Source organism: Agelaius tricolor, unplaced genomic scaffold, assembly GCF_023055355.1.
Source record: "Agelaius tricolor isolate 1412-34295 unplaced genomic scaffold, bAgeTri1.0.p SCAF_11, whole genome shotgun sequence".
In the NCBI taxonomy this organism is placed as follows: Eukaryota; Metazoa; Chordata; class Aves; order Passeriformes; family Icteridae; genus Agelaius; species Agelaius tricolor.
In genome coordinates this window covers 15,641,686-15,665,785 of record NW_027269271.1, presented here as the reverse complement: position 1 = coordinate 15,665,785, position 24,100 = coordinate 15,641,686, and the positions used below count along the sequence as shown (strand labels likewise).

The window sequence follows — 24,100 nt, the reverse complement described above, 5'->3', positions numbered from 1 at the left end:
GAAAATCTCTTCTACCCAATTAAATACCACATCCTGTAGTTTGGATAATGTAGTGACATTATTTTTTCAAACAACTTGAGCTACATATGTAATATTACTCTACTCTGAATGTTAGACAAAAACAGGTAAATGTTTTGAATGAAAAAAATGCAATAAACATATTGGTATTGGGGTGACCTGGAACAAAATTATGCTAACTTTCAGTAGCAGCAGAATTTTTTGTGTTTAGGTGTTTGCTTTAACATGCACTTCAGCAGATCCCTTACTGGCTGTGGTGGAAGCAGTATGGGGAAGGGGGGGAGAGTGTTTCTCCCTGGTGGACTGATTAGTTTCTGTATTACTTATACTTAGAGGCAAATTCACCACACAGTATTTGCATGATCTTACCTTTTTCTGAAATAGTTCTGTTTCCTGAGTAACTTATGTTATACTTCAAGCACTTCAAAGCATTATAACAACTGCTTGCATCAAACTTGAGCTTAATATAACAGAGAGATCAGTCAAGTCAAACTGAGACAAACCTTGTGATAAGAATTTCTGTCAAGCCCCCTTCCTTGTTTCAGTCTCTGGCAGTAATTCAAAATGAGTGTATGAATTTCTGAAAGAAATGGATACCATGGATACCTCTATGTAGGGTTTGGCAAGTGTATTAAAATACACTGTATTTTAAATATATACATGCTGTATATATTCAAGAAATAAATTTAGGCCATTAGGATGAAGTTGTTTATTTATTTATATAGTACAGAAAATTGCAGGTGTTCTCATGAAAAAAAACCCCTGCAATTCTTATGGGATTTTTGAAATTGTTTAAAGTAACAAGAAAAGAAAAAAAAATTCACAAATACCTAAGTCCCTCACAATACATAGTTTTGCTATCAGTTTTAAAATTTAAGGGGTTTTTATTTTAAAGAAACCTCAAACTGTCAAACACATACAAGAATGCTCATTTCTCTGCTATTTACTAGTTCATATTTTCATATATTTACTTCATATTTTTATGGGATCTCAAAGATTCTTTTCACCAAGACATTTCTCAAAAGAAGAGTAAATTTTTCAGTTCAAATTTAGAAAATGCAAAACAAGTTTGTGCATGGAATTCCTGTGTTGGCAGTAGGAGGTAGGACACAGATACCTGTCTGTTTTCGCTGCCCAGTCCAGTGCAGTAAGTGCACAACTCCAGGATCTGTGGCTGAGGGACTTAGTCTTGCAATACTTTGTGCTCCTTTGAACTTGCCTCTCTTTCATTTGTTGAACTGTCACTTAATCCACCTGTTTTCCTTATCTTTTAAAGCAAGGTGTATATATTTACCACATTATTAATATATGGTAATGTTACAGGCATTAGATGAGAAATTATCATTTCAGTGCTTTGATTGCTTGCATCTTGGTGAGGTTGCATTTTAGGGGAATTACTTTAGTCTTCTTGGCACAGTTCTATGATACATCATTATTGGTGATATTTTCAGCATGCACTATGGTATTAACATTTCATAAAATCTTGTTCCGTGTACCTTGAAAGGAACTGTTTGTATTTTGGCATTTAATAGAGCTTCACCTACCATATGTGGTCTGCTTGAAACCATACTATTTACATAAAAAGAAATTTTCTTCCGAGTATGTTATTTTCATATGTGATGAGAAGCTAAATGAAAACTAAGCAAAGTCTCATAGAGAATGGAGAAGTGGCATTATTATAGCCATAATTTCATATCCTGATCTTCCTGGGCACATGTTAATAAAGATTGTGACAGCAGTCCCTACTGATGGGAACTAGGATTTTGCTATTTCTTTTGCACGTCTGAAACTAGAGAGGGGAAGTTTCATTTCCACTGTACTGGCCTCTATTGGAATTTTTTGGCTTGAGTCAGAACTTCAAGTTAGAGATAAAAGTTTGGAAACTGCTGAAGTGTTTGTACCACACCTGTTGCCAGAATATGTGGTCATGCTTCTTGGATACTGTAGCCATTTGCTGGCCTCCCATTTGAGTGCTCATCACCTGTGTTGTGCCATAGCCTCCATCAAGCTTTCGTGATTGTGAGAAACTGTGTGAAGTCATTGACATATGACACATGAAGTCATATGGCATTGAAAGAAAATCTTCAGTGTGAAGTGTGAAGATTTTCAGTGTGAAGATTTTCTTTCAATGTCATATTTCCTTGGAAGCCTCCTTGCAGGTTCTTCTCCTTGTGTAAAACCATCAGGAGCTCCTGCAACAAGAAGCAGCTGAAGGCAACATTTCTTAGAATGTTTTCTTTCCCTTCTGTAGCAAAAAAGTCTCTCTCTCTTATGCCCCTTTCTCTCCTTAGTGTTGGCACAGCTCTGCATGGACACAACTTCTAGTTCTGTAAGCAAGTCTTGACTGCCCTTAGAGCACCTTTGGGGGCCATGCTCTTTGTGTTAGAAAATTCTGGCTGAATCAGGGATTTTTGATGGCTGGAAGCTAGATGATAGCAAGGACACCCCAGGGAATTTTATTACCTGTTTAGATGAGGTGTTTTGGCTGAGTCAGGCCACACAGATTTTATTCAGGAGCTGTAGGACCAACTGCTGCAGCCCAGGACCTATTGTGTGAGTGAAAGCAAATGTTCCCTCTAAAGTATTCATCAGGACAGCAGTTCAAACTGGGAGAGCATAGCAGAGGTGACCAGCTGATTGAGGACCTCCCTATTTAAGGAACACGTTTTTCCTTTTATTAAAATCAATTTCATCTCTTACAGATGCAGTTGGGCACTCACTGTTTGTGCACAGGAATTGAACCCCATTTAATTAGTGTCCTACTTGAATTCATCCATGTATAATGTAGTGGACTGTAGATATTTCTGCCTTAAACAGCCTCTTGTTACAAAGCAGAAAGCTGTGACTTAGATTAAATTTAAATCCTGATTTGTGACATGTTAGCACAGCAAACTAATGCCAAAATCTATTAAGCCTCCAAGTTGGGGGTTTTTTCAGTTCTTGACATTGGGTGAGTGCTGAGATCTTGACCACAATCACATTTGCTTCTGAGTAGGAGGAAATAGTCCATGTTGTTCCAGTAATGCAGACAAGCTGTCACATCTGGTTTTATGAATGACTTCGGGGGGAAGGGAAGTTTGCAATTGATTAACATTGTTTGTAAAATAAAAGACTACTCTAGTCTTAGGAATTAGTGTAGAGAACTTTGGAAACCTTGGCAGTTAGCTCAGAAAAGCAGCTTTTTTTCCTTTTTTTTTTTTTTTCCTAAAAAATTATTCAGAAAATTATTATACTAAGATACCTAGTAGTTCCAAAGCTGTACTTCTAGCTCTTCAAAATTAAATTACATGTTAATAAACATTTTTTCTTTCTGGGTTATGATCACTTTTTTAATCGTACATAAGATGAAAATCCTATTGTTATACAGCATTTTTTAATATATTTGTCAAACAGGTTTTTAATTGTCTCATTATCTATTGAAATGATTGCTAAAATTCAAGAGCATATAAAAAGAAATGCTAATACTTTTAGGAAAAAATGTAAGCAGTTTTACTGGGAGTTTCTGGTTTGGGATTGTTTCTAAATGCAGGTTTAGTGTGTGCTTGTAGCACATCAGTGTAAAAGGTAAATAATATTGTGCATGAGCACTCATCAGCTGTTAAGTGTGGTTTAGTTTAAGGCTCCACTTACCTTTCTATAACAACTTCTAACAGAAATGAGCAATTGAAATTCTTGCTCTAATCGATATTCTCTATAATGAATATATGGTATAGCACAGTCAAGTTGTACTGTGATCTCAGGAACAAGTCTTCAGTAGTTACTAATGCCCAGAGTTTTAGTGTTATCTTCTAAGAGGGAGCAGTTTAAGAATCTCATTTAGAATTCAAAGCCATTTGGTTTACACAACTTAAGCAGATTCCCTGCTATGTTCAGCTTCATGGTACTCTCTTCAGCAGTACCATTGCCACTGCTGTGCAGTTGGGATGTTTTATTCTTAAATGGGATTTTGGTGGAAAATGCAGTATGTCAAAGCACCTGCTTCACCAGTTGTTTGGTTCAGAACTGATCTGAAGCAAAAGTGCAAGCCCCACATGATTTTCATAAACAGTATTACTACTCTCTTTCACCACACCAGCCAGAATCAACTGTATTATTAAAAGACATGCTCAGACCACTACTCATTATTTTCAGCAACTATACTTAAAATATTTCCCAGAAGTACAGAAGTTGAAGGCTGGCATCTTGAATTAATCTATGTAAATAGATAGTCTTTGAGCCAGCAATCAAAGGGAGGTTAAGCCCTGTGCCATGGGAAGTCTGCATAAATGGACTCCTTTTTTCCTTCTTTTTTTTTTTTTTTTTTTTTTTAATCAAGCAGTAGTATCTTATGTGTGGTTGTTGATAGTTAATTGTGGTAAGCATATCTTGAGTTTCATTACACACTGAAATGTTTCAGTAATTTGCAGTGGCTCAGAAACAGTTATTTAGCAGAGAGGTGTGCAGTGCTGCCTCTCAGTGCTGTCTGTGCCTCCCACGGTGGGTGGGTGACGCTGCCCTTTGCCACTGCTCAGGCCAAGAGCCAGGTCCCCAGCAGTTGGTGTGGCACAAGGGGAAAGGATGCTGTGCTGGGCTGTCCAGTACTGGCAGCACCCAGCAAAGATTGGCCCCTCTCTTTAACCAGCCATCAAAACACTACAGAGTTTTAAAAGAAACTAAGAATTAGTAACTGGCTGCCCATTCTGTTGCCTTGGATTGTAAAGCAATGAGGCCTGTTCTCTCTTTTGCCAGCAAGAATGGTTTAGTCATTATCTGTTTTAGAGCATTTCCACTCTTAAGATATTTTATGTTAAGAAGGAGAGTAAAGGGAAGAGTTGTGCAAAAATTCATTGATAGCTTCTTGGCATACAGAATGTGAATGGTTTCTTCTGTTTTTGCACGCTGCCTGCTTGAGCACTGCAAAGGAAAGAACTTGGGCCTTGTCCCTAATTGTTGTTTCTTTTTACACTTAATTTTCAGGTTGAGCGGGCAGAGCACCTATAACCTAAAGGATGTGAGGTTTATCCTGGGAGGGAGTTTATCCAAATGAGAAAAATAATTTTTTGAAAGAATATTCAACTCTAAGCAGAGACTTGGTAGTAGGTTCTCATCTAAGAAAACTGGAATATGCTGTGTTTTAAGTAACTTCAGTTTAAAAGTATAGTTTTGAGTTTGGCATTTGGGAGGTGATTTTCTTAAAGAAAAAAATCCTACCTCATTTCTACTACTGACTTACTATTAGACATTTACTATTAGACTGATTTAACTATCAGACATACTGTCTTGTGCCATTGTGGATATCTTCATCTTAAACTGGAACACTTTTGAGGCTGCTCATCTTTGCAGCATGAGGCTCTGTCTCTAAGCTTTGTTGCATCTCAGCAGCAAAGCACATCAGTGCAGGACCAGAGCAGCTTCCCTTGCAGAACACAGTGTTGCTCTGCCTTCACAGTGACCTTCAGGGGTCACTGAGTGCACAGGTCCCTCCTTGGAAGAATTTATTTCACAGTGACCTTTGTGCCAGGTGACACATCTGGATAACTAGGTGAGAGAATACTTCTTGCTCAAAAGTGTAATTAACTCTGGATGACAGGAGAGACAGAAGGAGTATCATCTGTGGCTTTTGGGGGGATTTTAAAAAAGAATGTTTAAGTGTACAGGCAGTGTGACCAGCCTTCCAGTGTTAGCATCCACACTATTGAACTCTCTACTGTCTCAAAAGCAGATTGAAGACAAGTCTGTTCTGAAACCCTTAAATCCAGGGACAAAAATGCTGCTGAGACTACTCAGGCTGAGGAGACCTTCTACTCAATTACTGCAAATTCCAAAGGCAAATTACTAATGATCATGGAGATTTAATTTCATTGAAGGCTTACTAGGGACTCTGTCTGAAACAAGGGCTCCAAAAACCTTTTTATGGAAGAACATAACAACACTTTAACAGATGGGATATAGGGCTTGTAGAGGGATAAAAACCTCCCCTGTAACAAAATACATTATTGTTCAATGGATGAACAATTAACTGAAGTCTCTTTGGTAAACCCCAGTGAATAATATTTCTGAATTATTTATATCTTAATTACATTGTTCTGTTTGAGAAGTGTACATTCTTGGCATAATTTTAGCAAACTTCAGGTGCTATTACAGTATAGAAAAAAAGGTTTTCTTTTTTGTTTTGGTGGTTTTGTTATTTGATTTGGGGTTTTTTACATTTCTCATTTGTCTTTCTCCTATGAACTTTAAAAAGTATAATATCCTGCTTTAAGGAAGCAGGTGATATATAAGTTTATTTCTAGAAAGCTTGCAGAACAGGCATGAAAAATTGTGGTGTAAAAATAAATACTTTTTATTCAGAAACGTTTTTTAATATCTATTTAAAGACTGACTAGTAGCATACTAATGTTGTATTTTTTTGATGTCCTTAATTTTTATGTGTTAGGAAGACAGGGAAATCAAAGATCTTAATCTGATTTGGATATACTTACTATTTAAATAGTTTGCCATACAGTTGTTATATCAACTTATTTTCAGTTTCAGTTTTCTCAAAACTAAACACTCAACTCGTGGTGGATGGCTTCCTTCATTTCATGAACCTTTGGACTAGATGCTCATTGCTATTGATTATTCTATTTTATTTTTAAAAAATCGATTCTATTTTATGTGCCTATATATGGAAACAATGCCATGTACTTCCCAGTACAGCTATTAATAGCCTCTCCACATATGCATAATTATTTATTTTAATCTGCACTGACAGAAAAGCACTCACAAGTGTACTTAAAGTAAATTTGCATGGTTTTTTCCCTTTCATTTCTTACTCACTTTGTCATTTCTAAATTGCTTTCTTGTTCTCTCTTTTACTGATAGTCAAATTCTGGGGCAAGATGGTGGTTCTGACTACTTTGAATATTTAAGAATCTTTGAGTTGTTAACTTTTTGTACTAAAAGTAGAATCTGTGGGTAGACAAATTTTAATGAGAGATTCAGGAATCTTGGGAAATTATAGTTGAGGACTAGTAGATTGGATCTTGCTTATGGAAGGCAATATTGCTGGAATATGCATGGATTGAAATAGTTTGACCAACATTATCTGTTGACATGTAGGGCCCAGGCACAACCTTCGTGATACAAATTGTTTTGAAAACCAAGTTACTGTAGAGTGTCTGTAGTAGTTTTGTGTTCTGGACATTCTTCAGTTTATTAGCCTGATGCTCCATGAACTCCCTCCCAAAAGTTTTCTTCTGTTTACTGTGATGCTAACTGATTTTATGACAAAAACTTTCTACATTTTAATTATGCCATAAAATGCCTTTTGTTCACCCCATTTTTCAGAAGTCAAGGCAACTTCATCATAGTGTTTAAGAAATTTTGGTGGAATTTTGGTCTTTTGGGTAGTTACATGCAAATCAGGCCAGACATTTATTAAATAAATTCTGAGTTACGATGGGTTCAAATTCAAGTTCAGGAGAATCTTTCTTTGATCTTCTCTCATTTGCCTCTAGCTGGAATTTTTTGGGTAGGAGCTAATGTCTGCTCATTGTCTGGGGTCTGTGCATAAGGCACACAAATCTTGTCACATATGTAATTAATTGTATATGAACTTCATTGGTGTAGGTTCTATAATGTGCCCTTGTGCTCTTACTTCTCAATGATATGTGAACGTATCATAGGCACGATTATGACCCCCTGTGTACTCTGGGGGCTCTGAAGACTTTTCATCCCCTGCTCCCTTACTACAACAACTCCTGTTCCATTATTGCAACTTTTTTTTTTTCATTTCAGCCTAGCTTGCCTGCACAAGAAAGTAAGATTTGGGGTTTTTAATGATTATTACTTTTTAAAGAAATTAATTTTTATTTTAAAATTTAAAAAAATCTTTACTTGAAGGATTAAAATGACCTGGTAAATGTCTTTCCAGTAAAACCTTGACAAATCCTTATAGATATGCCAGTATTTCTTTAAACAACTGCAAATATCACTATTTTTTTTAAAAATCTTTAAAAGGAACCTATTATAAAGAATGTATAAAATTTCCCCATAGATTATAATTATTAGAAGTTACTCTTCTTTCCTCTATCCATCTTGTCTATTAAAACACAAATTAAATCTATAAAATCACAAACATGACTCATTAGCTCTGAGGCATATAACTGCTAGGCAAGCAGCCATGACAAATACAAACGTATTTAAATCTCTTGCTGTTAAAAATAGGCATAGTAAAGATGTCACTCAATTTAAAATAAATCTGTTCTAAAATGTAGCTCCAGTTAACATCATATCTTGTGATATTGTTGCTTTGGGTCAATGTGAGTGTAAGCTGAGGTTAGTGAATGGCCTTACAGGGTTAACTACAGACCTGAGTGCTGGGCACTGTAAGTGTGTGTTGTCAGAAACAGTGTTGCCTGGTGATTATATTACTGTTTTTCTTCCTAGGGGGATGCCAAAGGCCTTGTAACCTCTGAGAATGTGAGCACTGGCCAGAAGTTGGACTTCTCAGATACAATGGTACAGCAGAAGCTGGATGAAATAAAGGACCAAATCAAGCGAGAAATAAGAAAGGAACTTAAAATCAAGGAGGGAGCAGAGAACCTCAGGAAGGTCACAACGGATAAAAAGAACTTGGCATATGTGGACAACATTTTGAAAAAATCAAATAAGAAGTTAGAAGACTTGCATCATAAGTTACAGGAACTAAATGCACACATTGTTGTAACAGATCTCGAAGATGTTGCAGGTACCATGCATTACTGTGAAATCACTTTTTCTTTATAGCTGAGATAAGCTCTCCCCATTTCACTTGAAAAATTGCTTTGTGAACAAGCAAATCTATAGCTGGTGAGCTTGTTACTTATGTATGTCTCTTTGTTTTGACTCACAAGTCAGTATCCAGTACCTTTGAGTTTAAAATTCCTTCCTAGGGAACAGTGTCTTTTATGGATTTTGAGTTCTTCACTTTCAGTTCTTAGCATACTAAAATATTTTCTCAGTCACTGTAATGTTTCCTAGTAACTTTTCTCTGTGTGAAAGCAAATTTCATGAGCTCTCCCAGTGACTTTCTCTGAATTACACTGTAGACATCAGCACTGATGCACCTTTTTATTCAATGCAGGAGAAAAATTACAACATTTATACTTAAAATTTTTGTTAGTTTTTGGTTTTTTAAACTTAACTTAGAAAATGTTTTTCAGTTGTGCTGTTATTTAACTTATCAAACATTTCTTACAGTGACATTTCTTACAATTTATTTATTCTCCAGCCTTTTCCACAGCAAAGCTACTATTTTAAAGACAATTTGAAATTGTTTTCACAGAATGGTTGTAGTTGATGGTTTTAATTAGTATTTTCTGTGGCATGGCAGCAAATCAATACTAACTTTGAATGTATTTTTTAAAAATACCAGGATTGGTATTTTAAGATGGAATGTTGTGAAAGTAAACAGTCCTCTTTGAGCTTTGTGGAATGGCTGGGAGATACTGCCAGCCTGGTGATTTCACATTGCACAGACTCTTCTTGGCAAAATGTTAATAGCGTGCTCAAGCCATTGAAGATTCATGTGAAGTAAATGCCAAGCCTGAGGAAGCTTGGGCAGTAGAATAAAGGTCTGCAGCATCCTTGTGATGCAAGGTTGGTTACAGTGAGAATTTAGGAAATAGTGGTGGGTGATGTGTGCAGTTCATAGTCTGGTGACACACTGCAGAGGTGTTCAGGTGTCCATGGTGGCCTGTGCTGGATTCTTTTCTGCATTTCATCTGTGTGAGGATACAAGAGGTGGAGCAGCGACACAGCTGGAACCAGTGAGGCTAAGTGGTTGCTGCAGCATGAAATGGAAATGAATGCAATCATGTATGCTTCCAGATAGCCACTGGGCTTTTGGTAGGCATGAAGCATTCTGTTCCATGTCAGCTAAAGTTTATGAAAATCTGCTTCAGTGTTGACAGGACTGTGGCTTTTAAAGGAACAGAAAGAGAATTGTATACAAACTGTGTATAGACCAAATATTAAAAATCTGTGCAGATATAATTTGCAAAATTCATCTAGCAGTAGAACTTGAAAAGTGGATGAGCACAGAAATGCTCTTGCTTCCTTCCAGTGTAACATTTTTAAAAGCCTTATCATAATGAGTTAATGAGTAATATTGTCATTGTGCATGTCTTGGGAAATGCAGGAGGGATTCAAAGGATAAAGGAGGGATTCAAAGGATAAAAGATCATGGTTGATCTTATGTGCTTCTACTTGCTTTTGATGTGTGCTAAACTTCTTACGACTGTTTTTAAATTTTATTCTGTTCTAGGTGTTAGTGGTAGATAGGTTGTACAGTCTTAATCATGGAAATATGCAAGAAAAAACTTGAAAATATGGTTGAGATCTTTATATTCTCTGTAAAGTATCACATCAGGTATTCCCATGCAAGACCCATTTAAATGGAATATTTTGCATAATCTGCATGAGGGGGGAAAAAAAGTAATCTTTAATTCTGTTAATACCTCTTTTTGGATAAAGATTTGGAAGCACCCACCCTCTGGAGTTGAAGTGCTTGAGTTTTTTGTAATGTTTGCCTCGTAATTTAAGTGCTTGTCTCCTTCCTCATTCATGGTCAGTAGTACATGGAGGGGGAGCACTATCAGTAAATGTTGTCTGTCTTGAGACAAATGGCTGCAAGTCATTTTGGTGATATTTTGATTTTTAATACTGAAGCCTTAGGCTTCACTTTAGGTATTGGTGAGCTTGACCTTTGCAAAATAAAGTTGCTAACATAAAAGTTATGACATGCCAACTGTGTGTGTGTGCATGTGGATATATGTATACACACACACACATGGTATTGAGGAAGTGCATAGATACATAACCTGAAAGGTGACTGCCATCTGACATAAGATACCTCAGTGGACAGGTCACAGACACCTCACTTGGGGAATTCTTGTTTTTGCTAAAATAGGCAGTGAATTTAATAACCATTTTCTGGTAAATATGGGAGCTCCCCAAAATGTGCACTGTTTCCAGAGATTATCTTTATTCAGTGTTACTGCTTTTCACTTTAGCTTGTGTTTGACCTTCTGGTCACTTAGTAACAAGTTATATAAAAGAGGTGGAAATATATGGGAAATTTTTAGACTGTGCAGATCATGAATGCTGAAAATAAGGTAAAGAGGGTTCAAGAGCTGTATGAGTCAAGGTCTGTCTTCTCTTTGTGTACTTTAATATATTTCAGTATTAAAAGCCCTGTGTTTTTCCCTGTATAACAGAATATACTGGGTAGGTTTTTTCAGGTTCTAAAGTCAGGATTGAGATTCATTGAGCTGATCTCTTTGGTTTGTTGGACCTGAACTGTAAAGATATTTTCACTGTTTTGTTGACTGGTTGAAAGACCATTTTGGTAACTTAGAACAGTCATTTAATCTTCCTGTGTTCCTGTATCTGAAGAGTGGGTGTGAACATATATTTGTGAAGTACTCCCAGTATAGAGCTGAGAAATGCTACACAGGCTGTTGTAGTTCTTTCTGTTGCTTATGGTATCAAGCAGTAACTTGTATTACTTTTTAACAAGACACTAATTTTTAATGTAACTGCTTTGTAATCAGCACAGTGCAATCAATACATGTTGAAATCATTAAATGTAGTGTTAACAAATCTACTGTAGAAAAATCTGTTTTAATAACATTCTATTCCAAGCAAGTTTAGAAGTTTTTGTGGTAGTTTGCCTAGAGCTGAAAGATCACAATTATTTGAAGAATTGGTACTTAACTTTAACCAGAAAGTGCAGTTTGCCAAACAGCTTTATTAGAGTATGTGAGGGTAGATTTGACAGTGGGTATGTGATTCAGAAACAACTTTTAGCACAACATAGGTGTACTTTACCTTATAGGGATTGCTGATGAATTGAAGTTTGTTTTAGAAGTGGGACTTTGTACCCAAGTCTGCCCTTGTTGTGCAGTGTATTAGTCATGCAAGGATGTGGAACTTTAAAATTTGTAGGTCAACACTTAAAAGTGAAGCAGAATCCAGCAACATAAAAAGAGTAGGAGAAGCCTAGCAACCATTATTGCTGGAAGTCTGAGAGATGTAATGTGTCCTATGGGTATAATTACTTCTGTTTCAGAGATGAAGAAATTTTGTGTCTAGAAAACATACTTCTATACAACAGCAAAGTTTGAATTGGTGGATTTGCATTTGTGTCAAAAGCAGCAGTACAGATTGTGGTCTCTAATATGACTCAGGGAGTTGTAAGACTGAAATACCTTACCTACAGCAAGTTACTGATTTAATTAAACATGTAGCTAATACATCGAAAACCTATAAATTGGCAAATTGATCTGTTTCATAGTGCTGAAGTTAAGGGGGATAGAGAAGTGTAATGATAGGAAAACCTTTGAGTGAATTGATAAAACTGGATAAAATATGGACAAAACTAACTCAAAGACAAGTTAATGCCTTTTCTTCCATCCTCCTAACTGACATGGAAGCTATCCACTTTACATCAAACTTGGCTGTAGGCATTGCAAAGAAAATAAATTATTTTTTTAAATAATATGATTAGCTGGCTGTCTGGGGGATTTCTTTGTCCTTACAAATGACTAGGTTAATCTGTTGGACACCAGTGTCCACCTAAGACCAATTACTGGAAACTGGTAGAGGTAGCAACCAAACTGATAATAGGTAGTGACTTATTAGACAGCAGACTCCACCTACAGACTCATATCCATCGGAATATCATGATAACTTTGGTAGCCTTAATGTAGAATAATATTATCTATGCAATTTGAAAGACTCTCCTGTCACTTTTTTAGTAGTTAAAATTAGCTGCTACCTAGTGGAAATTCAGCTGAACTTGAGAAGTTTCCAGGAGGTCAGCACTGGATGTTTTCTGAGTGCAGAATGTCCCCTGCTGCCTTGGGCCTACTGATGACTTAGTTCAAGTGCTGATCCAACCTTCTGACTCCCTGAGAAAAGCCTGACAATGCATCTTCATTCCTCCCTTCAGCAATGCCTAAATGCATTGCAGGTATTTCTGTGGGGTATGACACTGATGAGGCTAACTGCAATTAAATATCCTCAAATAAGATTAAAATTAACTATTTACCAAAGGTACTTGCTGCTAATTAAATACTTAAGCAGCACGCTGCAGTACCATCTGGGGAGCCAAATTCAGAAAGTTATGTGGGATCCTCGATTTCACACTGAGCTTACTGAAGAAATACTATATGTAGCATCTGGGGAGGAGATCCCTAAGGAATGAGCAGCAGTCTCAGAAGAGTAGGGTTATGTAACTGCTCTTTATAAATATAATTTAGATAGCAGTGATGGGTAAAAGGCAATTTAGAAGCAAGAAGTTTTTGCTGGTGAGCACTGAACAAACTCAAACTGGAAAGGTTTTCAGAAGAGCAAAGATCACAGTTCATATGAGCATTTCAGACTGACAACTGCCATGGTCCTCATGTAATCCAAATATTAAATAAAAAATCATCCCTATTAACTTCTTTTAAGTCTGGTGAGTATATTTTTATGAAAACAGGGTATTTTAGGTGCTAGGGAAGCAGCACTGTAGCTCTTCCAGCAGCCTGGACGTTGCTAACAAGTTGCACAAAACTCACTGGTGTTAAGCAACAACATTAATAGTTGTTGAGCATAATAAGATGCCTATTTGCTTGAAGTTGAGTTCACTTGAAATGCATCTGTTACTTCACTCTATACTCACTGTCAAGAACAATATTTGGGTCTGGGAGCCCGACCCTGTACCCTAGCAAAGCCCTTGCTGTCCTATGCAAAGCTGTACTTGAATGTATCCAGAATGGCAAGTCTTGTACTGCCCTTATTAACCAACAAATGGGGCAGCCTGGAAAATCTCTTCTGTTCCCCAGTCCCTACTTCGAGTGAAATATCAATTTGGTATTAGTACTTAACTCTTGTATAACTTTAGGAGTATACATAAATTCCATTGATTGCAATTTCCTGGATGAATTTATTACTTATTTGTACTATGAAGATAACTAAATGCTTTCAGAGGAGATTTGACCCCCTCTGTAAAGTGCTTTACATAAATAAATCTGAGATAACTAGCCATGGAAAGTCATTACAACCTTCCAGAACAAAGAGAAAAGGAAACAGCTAATACAGATGTAGCTTGTAGTGTTGCTGCTGAGACTGTCAATGCTTTCTGCAATAGAACCGGTTTGTCTGGCTGATTTAAAAATTAATCTGAATTCTGTAAGAAGCTGCCTTGAGCTGCTTACTGAGTAGTAATGGGGAGATTGGTTGGGGGATGGTAGGAGTCCCTTGGAAAGCATCTCTGAAAAACTATTGTTTTGTTTTTTTTATAAACATAATATGTTAAGAAGCATGTTGTTCCATATTTGGGAGTTTAGTGAGCAGCCATTATGCCTAAAGGCAAAAAATTACTTCTTCCTAGCAATTAGTCCCTATTGCAGAAAAGTTTCCTTTGCTATTAGTTACTAACAAAGCACACAGTACAACAATTTTAACTTAGTAGAGGGTAGGTTACACCCACAAGTACAGACCAACTCTTGAGATGACCCAGGTAAGTGGTGTGGTTACACCTTCACAGCAGAGACATGCAAAGGCAGATAATGATAGCTGCCTGGGCAGCCTGAAACATGGTATCTCTAATTAGTCCTTAACTTGCAACTTGTGTGTTGTTTTAATGCAAAGAAAGGCTGCTTGTGTACATCCTTAAAAGCTGTGAAAACAGACTTCAGGAGCCCCACAGCCTTCACAGGGATCATCAGAGGGCTGGGATCTTTAAGTGGGAGAGGCTTGCATCATATATCTAAAGTTGGTAAATACTCATTTATATGATGAATCTACTTTACAAGGAGACCTGACACTGTGACTTTCAAGTTCATGTTTGTTCTCATTTTGAATAGATTATTAGATGAGGATTAGTTGAAACTGAAGACATAAGTGATAGGAAAGCATTTTGTTAATCTTTATTTTATTAATAACAGATTTTAGGTAAAGCTGTTCAAGTGCTCTTCCACAGAGGAACCAAGCCAAAACATTGAGGAGAGGATCAATGACAAAACAGCTGAGGAGTAATGCAGATTTTTTTTTTTTAAACAGCTGGTATTTTCTGTGCTACCTTTATGTAGTGAGGATGCAGTAAGAGACTTGTAAGTGGCTTGAAGTGAGGAGTGAATTAGCAGCAGAGGAAATTAAAACTCCTTACTTGAAATCTGTATGTAGCCTTGACAAAGATTGCCGTTTAGGAGGAAATTACCCAGCAAACTTGGAAACAAAATGTGTTAAATCTCCAGAAGTAGTTATCAGAAACTTTTACAGAAAAAGTATGAAATGGCAGATAAAATATCTCCCCTTGACACCTCATAAGTAAAAATTTGTAAGTTACTAGTGAACTGCCTCTGTTTTCTGGTAATTGAGGATTTTGGAATTCCTCATCCTAGTTTTAATACAAGGAAGATTATTACAACTGGAAAAAAGATTCTATGGTTCATATTCAGTAAATACTGTCTTCAAGGAAACCAGAACCATTTGTCCACAGAGAAGGTATTCTCTCAGTTGTTGGGGTAGAAGAAATAATTTTTTTTTAATTCTTATGGTGGAAATAATTTGTTTTACCAACCTCTTTTACCAAAAGGTTGGAAGTCATTGGGACTGCTCGGGAGGATAGTTAGCTATAATGACAGATGTATTGGAAATAGTCCAGTGACCACTTATTTTCAGTTTACTAACTGTTCATGTTGCAGAAGCTGAAATAGGAAGTTATACAATAGACTGGTTAGGAAAAGTTAAGGAGCTTGACTTTATAATTTAATTGATAAAACTAACTTGCATTCCATGAAATAAATCCAACAAGAGGGAGACCCAAACACAGTAATACTGTTGAGTGAAAAAGCTTTCTCCTTCCCATAGATCAGTCAGTTGTTCAGTAACCTGACTATGTATCCAGTTATCCCAGATTTCTATTATGACTGCAGAGCAGAATACATTCAGCTTTAGAATAAGAAGGCGGCTTATTTTTATCTGTTCTTAATTTTGACAAAAACAGTGTCTGCAGTATTCAAACTAAAATGGATGAGGATCTACTCAAGAGCTGTATTCAGACAGTGCTCATTAGTATCTAATACTATTATCCAAGTCTGTTGTTAAAACACTTTAATTTCAAATCGGGAGTATAAGAAAGCTTAATGGAAAACTGCATTTTTTAATTGACTCAAGACATTCGAGAAGAATTAAATCTCCTTTGAAATAAAAATAGACTTAGCTGCAAACCTGCCTGTTTGCCCAGTGCCGGAAGTGATTCATGTGAATTAGGACATGTGTAGGAGTCACAGGGCTCTCGGGAGGCTTTTCATGGTAAGGCGCATTTGCAGTCCTGTTGCAAAGTAGCCCTGGACAGGAGGGTCACTTAATTCTCAAATATGATGTTCAAGCTCTGTTCAATCTGTAACTTCATAGAATAGAGTGTAAGGTGGGTTTTGGGGGAGTGGTTTGGGTGTTTTCTTCCTGTTTTTTTTTTTTTTTCTGCATGCTTATACCTTATCTTTAATTCACAGATTGTCCTAGCACTCCTGATACTCCAAATAGTGATCCTCGGTTTTCTACGAACAACAGATTGATGGCCTTAAAGAAGCAGTTGGATATAGAACTGAAGGTAAAACAGGGAGCAGAAAATATGATACAGATGTACTCAAATGGCTCTTCAAAGGTAAGGCTTTGGAATGCTTAAAGATCATGAAATGAATGTGGGTTTTCACATTGCTGTAGTGTGACTGTACAATGTATAAACAGTATGCAGCTTCAGTATTTTAGTTCTGACTATATTTTTGTTAAACAGTTCCATGAAATCTGCTACAATTTACTATACCATTTTTTGTTGTGGTTTGATACCCACTGAAGTGATTGTGTTATCAGTTTGTGCCGATACAGTTCAACCTAAATAATAAATCCGGCTTACTAAATTTAGTACATCTAGTAATCTTTGACCACGTGGGATTCACTTAGCAGCAAAGCTTGGTAGGACTGACTGGTGGCTGGTGTTTTTCCTAGCTCCACTGAAAAAAAGATCTATTAGTTTAACATTGTAACGTGCACGATAATTACAACAAAGGCAATATTGCCAAGTATATTCTGAACTTGTCATCTAGTTGTAGTTAGCAGCAAAAAGATCTGTGCCAAATGCTTCAATAGAATGTGTGTAGTATTCTGATAGAGATGTCATAACCTGCATTGATACACATAAAATACTCATTGAAAATAAATTCTTTTTTAGGGAAGTGTGGTAATCTAGAGGTAGCAACTGATAGAATAAAGTGAAATTAAAAATAAAGCCACACTTACTATTATATCTGAATTTTAAGTACTTGCACTCACTCTCTCTTGATAGCACCAGAATTTTTCCAAGGAGGTGGAAGGCAGTCATAGTTCTCAAATAAGAAAAAAGGGAGGGAAGGATCCTCTACTTACATTCCCCTTCACCTTTCATTCATTACTCATGAACTGTTCTTTACCTTTATTAAATCATTAAGGAGATTAATTTCCAGACTAAGGGGAAACACAAGATTAGATCTAACAAATAGTGTGTAGTAGCTTGGTTAGATGTTTTTGTGTCCAGAGAGTAGTAAGGAGAATCAAAATGTTTTAAGATCTTAGCTGAGCCAGCACCTATGTGGGTCAGTCAACTTACTAAAAGGAAGTGTTTGGCTAGAAGAGAAGGAATCTGGGAATTACATTGCTACCCCTTAGAACTGATTTTAACTAGAAATTGTTGGAAAGGAACTTCATGTTTTTGACTGAATTTGGGCTAGGTGTTGGTGGAGAGGTAGATCACTTTGTGTGTCTCTACTGTATGACTTCCTTATACCTTGAACAAATAGCAGGGAGCGCTGCTTTCTCACAGAAAATGAGTTTAGACTCGATGGACCAGAGGTGCCATCAAGTTCCTTCTGACCCAGGCAGCCTTATCTGAAAGTGACCTGTAACGTACTAGCTGGGGGCAAATAGAAGAAATAGCTGGAGTGCACATTATGACTAAGGTCATGGGAATGCTGTCCATCCACCACAGTCCCTCAGCTCCTAGAAACCCTTGGAGTCTACATTCTCTGGGGCCATGTACTTAACATCAGGTACACTTAGAACTAATAATTAGCTAACCCAAATGGATCAAAAGACATACACAAATTAGGTTTCTAATAAACCCTTGGTAAGTAACCTTATAACAGGCTGAAAAACTTAACTAAACACTCAGGCTGTAATATTAGACATTGTTAGCAGGCTTTGATCAGACTAGGTAGAGAAGATAAATTCTGGTTTGCTTTAGATTGAGGTATGTAATTAAAATCTCTGATTGAATCTTGTATTTGCGATTGGTAAATGCTTAAATGAGCCTACCACATTGGGAGTATATAGTATCTGGGCTGGAGAGAGCAAGCTGCAAAGCACAAAAGCATTGCCAGCCACTTCAGCAAACAGGATGGAAATGGTGGGTATTCATTCTCTCTTTTTTTTTTTTTTCCTGCTCAGTAGTGAGTTATTTGGCAAGTTTGAACTGTAGCCTTGAGCATGCTGACTATGTTTTAAAAAGCAGAGCTTAAAAGAATCCAACCATCTGGATGGGGTGGGCTAAAGGGGCAGAAAATCCCCAGTTTGAATCCAATCCCATTAATCCAGTAGTTCTTTAAAAAGTAGTCATCGGACCATCTTTAAACACAAACTCATTTGTGACCTTTCTGCAAGTGTACTATATGATCTAATTTCAAATCTGTTGTATTATTTTGAGACCTAAATTTAATGGAGGGAGGTTATAATCTGTTTTCTAAAAATGAAAAAGCAGTCTGTTAATAAACCCATCATCTCATGGGAAGCTTTTCCCTTTGTACTTTACTTGCTTCAGTAACATTCAGCTCAACCTATTTGGACTTGAACATTTCTGAGATAACAATCATCTTTCCTTGGATGTGCGTAGGTTCTCTGAGATCCCATGACAGCTTTGCAGATCAGTTTTACAGGCACTGTCAGTTCTTCTGTACTCAGAAGATGCATTGAAATACTTTGTATTCAACCTCCAACACTAAGAGAGCTGCTGAGCATTACACATACATTTTGATTCAGAAGATGTGATCTCTCTCTTTAAAACCTAAGGATATCTCTGTAACGCTGGATTGCCTCTGCTCTACACACTGAAGGGCTAATGCTGCTCCTGAGCAAGCAAATCCATTCCAGTAAGAGACTATGAGGGATAATCAAGAGCAGCAAGATCAAAAATAAGATAAAAGTGAAGATACAGACAAAGAAACACTTCCAGCATATTTATACATCAGAATGATGCATGGATAAGGTTTAGTAAAGGATTTTAGAGTGACTTGTAATCTGTTACTTAAATCCTATACTCTGCTAAAGTCAGTGATTATTACAGAATTTCACACCTGTATTCGAGAAAGTATTGATTTAGGAAAGTCAGTGTGATCATTAATGGGATAAGAAACATGGAATCTTAAAATACTAAATCTGTGGTATCTCCCTGTAATGTTGATTAATACTAAAACTTCAAATCGAGAGTTCTGAAACTACGGTATGCAGAGGGGGCACAATTTCTTTCCACGAAACCAAAGTCTTTTTATGTGTAGATTTTGGTATATCTACCCTGCAGAACAAAAGGCAGCATTAAAATATCTGAGTTAGTAGCAAGTCAAGGGGAGAGGTCATAGAGGAGCTCCGTGAAGGTCAATTTCTCAGCATGCTTTTTTACAGTATGCTTCATGGTGCCAGTATTTCCAGCTCTGGGACCTGAGCTTCACTGCAGTTCTTTCTCTTGGTTATGGCAAGGGAAGAATTTACTTTCTTTAACTTCTTAAGTAGTTGATAACTTCATTATAAAATTAAGAATACAATTATAAACCATGTCTATGGGAAAGTAACTTATTAATGAGGTTATAGAGTGGCTACAAAATGAGCGAACCAAAATACCCTTTGGGTTGTAAGGGTGCTACACATCTGCCCTGCCTGCTGTTAATAACTGTGATTGATTGGTACTGCATGGACAGGACAAATACACTGCCTTGAATTTCCTTTAATTTTCTTATACCTTGTTTTTGTTGTTGTTCGTACTGCAAGTCAGATCACCTTTAAGCTGTCTGGTAATTGCCAGAACATAGAGACAGAGCCACGTGGAGCCATGGAAGTTTATGAAACTTCATCTTTAGGAATGTTATCTTCTAAACAGCTTCTTGTGATACTGCTTTTGAAAATGAAGCTTGGTTATCTTAGTTTATTTAGATTAAAAAGTGCTGTACTGTATTTAGATTGCTGATGAAATAGCTAATGAAGTAGCCCTTGTTTGTTACATATTTATTAATGCAAAAAATTTTCAGCTTTCATTTGTTCAAAAAGATGTACTGCAAACTTAATGAGCTGTATAAGCAACATTATATTTCTAATTTCAGTATTGAAAATCAACTCAGGTTAAATAGTACAATTACTTTTATATGTGCTTAGTCTAGCAAATTTGTCTATTACAAGAGTTTTTAACATACTCAAAGTAAACTGGAGACATTCTACATAGTTTTGGAGATATTTTGCACTTAATATCTTTTCCTTTCTTTAGTATCAGATTACAAAATATTAATCTACATATGTAATGTTTCTAGATCATGCCTCCTTCACTCACCTTGAAACACATACAGTTTCCCTGGGAGTGGCTTACAGTCTTTAATCAACCAATGCCTCTGTCCTAACTTAATTTTCACTAATATCTTTATGTGGTTAGTTTGTCTAATCTATATTAAATGAAATGCATAGATTTAGTTCTTGTTCCTAAGTATGTGTGGCTTGAAACTTTCAGTGTGTCTTGTTCTATAAAGATGTTTCTGATTTCAGCTTGTCTGTTTGTTTTAACAGGATCGAAAACTTCTTGCCACAGCTCAGCAGATGCTTCAGGACAGCAAGACAAAAATAGAAGTTATAAGGATGCAGATTCTTCAGGCAGTCCAGACCAATGAATTGGCTTTTGATAATGGTGATGGTGTAGAAAGGAAATATGAATCATTAATGTCAGAATGTCATATAGATATATACCCATATGCACACAGGCTTGCCAAAAAGTTATGTTAGGAACATTTGATAAAGCTTGCATGAACCAAAAATAATCAGAGGCTAGGCAAAACTTTGTGTGTCTTGGGGGGCCAAAAACATCTGAAGGAATGTGAAGGAAAATACCTTCATCATAATGAAGAGAAATACCATCTCTATCATCCTTTCTATACTTCATGCTGTCCATTTTTGCTTTGTGGTCTACCTTCTCATTTCATGCATGCTTTCTTTTATCTTAATAATTCGTGATTTTTTTATAGCATATAGTCTTTATATTATGATGCTAAAAAAAAATCTGATGCCAGTACAAAGCCTGCTTGTTATACATACTTTAATAGACTGACCTTATTATTTCTAGTGGTAGGGGACAGATGGAGGAGAATTTTTCCTGATTTTATAGGTATTTAGGCTAGATTGAGTGCTAAACAACTACCTTTAAAGCAACAAAAAAAAGTGTTATTTAAATGACCTGGCTTGAAATACTCATGCTGCATTTCAGAAGTATTTTTAGACTTTCATTTCATTGAAAATCTTCAAATAATAATAAAAAAAAATTACTCTTGAGCTCTAATAGCAATGAGTGTACTAGAAACTTACAGGCATATGGGTATATCTCTATATCTTGAACTTTATTTGTGTGCAATTCTGAATATTGACATTGTGTGACAATGCTTGTACAGGGCCTGTAAGGAAAAATGTGTGTTCATGTTTTGTTTTGTGGTGTGTGAGGTGTTTGGTTTCTGTGTTTGTTTTTCCATACCGCTTTTTAACACCCCATTTTAGCACATGGATTATATATACAATTTGTTTAAAAGGAAAAGAAATTCATGCTAGAAACGGCTTTCAAATGCCTTTTTGTGTTCCTGCTACTCTTAGTGCTTTAAGCAGAAAGGAATATATTCAGGAAGTGTTCTGATTAGGATATCTAAGCACTCTGAGATTTTGGACATTAAAATGGTTAACCCAGGCCATTTGGCAAAGGCAGTGTATGGAATCTCTCACATCTCTCTGTGCTGGCAGAGGCCAGATTCCATGGGATTTCAAGTAAGCCAGGGCGATTATCAGAAACTGATCAGGGATCTCCTTGGCTGCAGAGCAGTATAAAAGATAAATGCTCATGGTGTAGTTCAGAAGTGTTGAAGTCCCAAAACTTCCTTGCCAGTTGAATATTTGGGATATTTCAGTTTTGTCCCCTAACTCCCCTGAAGACATTTTCTTTTTTTCACATCTTCTAGCAATTATAGCTCTTCAGGAAGTAGGAGCTCTTTATTGAATTGAGGCCCTGATCAATTGTTTCTTCATTCAAATGTAGATGCTTAAAATATCAGTTTTTACTTTTATTACATACTTCAAGTTTCTCTTTGGACTACCAAATATGCATCTCTCCTGTTTTTTTCCTTTTTCTTCTCCCCTCTGTTTATATGGAGGAGGGGTTGATACTAAAGAAATTAAACCTGGTTGTTATCTTCAATGAAGGTTGTTTGTTTATATCTCTTTGCAGCAAAACCTGTGATAAGCCCTCTTGAACTCCGAATGGAAGAATTACGGCATCATTTTAGGATAGAGTACGCTGTAGCAGAAGGTGCAAAAAATGTGATGAAATTACTTGGATCTGGGAAAGTTACCGACAGAAAGGCACTTTCAGAAGTAATTTGTCATTACAATTTCTGATACTTTTTTTTAAAGTTTATTTAAGGGAAAAAAATTGAACTATTTCAAATTCTTTTTGTTTTAAAAAGGCGCAAGCAAGATTTAATGAATCAAGCCAGAAGCTGGACCTCTTGAAGTATTCACTGGAACAGAGATTGAATGAACTTCCTAAAAACCATCCCAAAAGCAGTATTATTATAGAAGAGCTTTCATTAGTCTCCTCACCCACATTAAGTCCTCGTCAGAGTGTAATATCTACTCAAAACCAGTACAGTACACTGTCCAAACCAGCAGCTTTAACAGGTATGATTTAAAGAGCTTTTTTGGTTTTCCTTTTTGATCTTAATTAATGATTTAAAACAAGCTTTTAATGCCAACTATATTTCTTACTGGACATATGTAATTGTTGTTCTTTTGCTAGACAAAGGCATTTAGAATTTCCCAGTGTCTATACACTGCAAAAAATGCAGATAAGTTTCTTTGATTTATTTGTTTACCTTTTTATAATGTTATTAAAAATGTGATGCTCTGGCATTAAATAGCTCCCTATGGAATGATATTGCTAGCATTTACCAAATGCCTTTAATCTTGAGATTATCATGTACTTGTCATCAAGGTGTATAAGTATCATTATACCCATTTTACAGATAGGGAAGCTAAGTTGCAGAAGGGTTCAGTGAGTTGCCCTGATCAAACAACAAGTAGGTGACAGAGCTGGAGATAGGCACCAGCTTTTCTCCCAGTTCCTATTTTACCCACTGGACCTCAATGGATTTCTGGAAGGTGAGATTTATACTACCAAATCATGCATTATATTTGTAATCCAAAGAAGGAGATCCTAACAAACATAGATGAAACCATGGGGGAGACTCTTGTTTGTTGGTGCCAACTGTTTTCCTTGCAAATAAGATTGGAGTGATTTTTTAAAGAGACTTGGCCTACTGTGAAGAACCACATTTATAGGAAAATCTCATAGTTTGGGTTCACCTGGAATTGTCCTTCAATGAAAGTAAGGTTTCAACAGAGAACAATACTTTAACAAATGTCTTGAACATTTGCCTCACAGCATTCTTAAAGAAAAACATGCTTCTGACTACTTGGGGGTATGTTGCTGTTCTAAATTTTTTTAGTCAGTGGTCTAGAATTCCTAGGACAGATAGGTTTGACTTTATGTTTTGTTTCCTAACACATTTGGCATGTAACTATTAAGCCTATTATTAACAGAGTAAGTTTATAAGAAAAAAAAATACCTGGAATTCAAATGTTACTCAGGATATACATGTAGAAATTAAACAGAATTTAATTTTGAAGTACTGTGGGGTTATATTTTGAAACAGAAAGAGGAACTTTTCGGCTGAGCTACAATAATAATAATAATAATAATAATAATAATATG

General features: G+C 36.4%; 1 protein-coding gene across 3 annotated transcripts in view; it reads left to right on the top strand.

Annotated features, from left to right (window-relative positions):
• PKN2 (protein kinase N2) overlaps nucleotides 1-24,100 on the top strand; it is a 55,168-nt gene that overhangs the window by 15,726 nt on the left and 15,342 nt on the right. For 2 of the 3 annotated variants that reach the window (XM_071436328.1, XM_071436329.1), the window contains exons 2-6: nucleotides 8,428-8,728; nucleotides 16,524-16,675; nucleotides 20,863-20,980; nucleotides 22,556-22,701; nucleotides 22,794-23,007. In XM_071436328.1, coding sequence (XP_071292429.1) covers nucleotides 8,428-8,728; nucleotides 16,524-16,675; nucleotides 20,863-20,980; nucleotides 22,556-22,701; nucleotides 22,794-23,007 — 931 coding nt within the window. Of the gene's footprint in view, nucleotides 1-8,427; nucleotides 8,729-16,416; nucleotides 16,439-16,523; nucleotides 16,676-20,862; nucleotides 20,981-22,555; nucleotides 22,702-22,793; nucleotides 23,008-24,100 lie in introns of those variants that run through there. The other variant, XM_071436330.1, reaches the window with a different exon arrangement.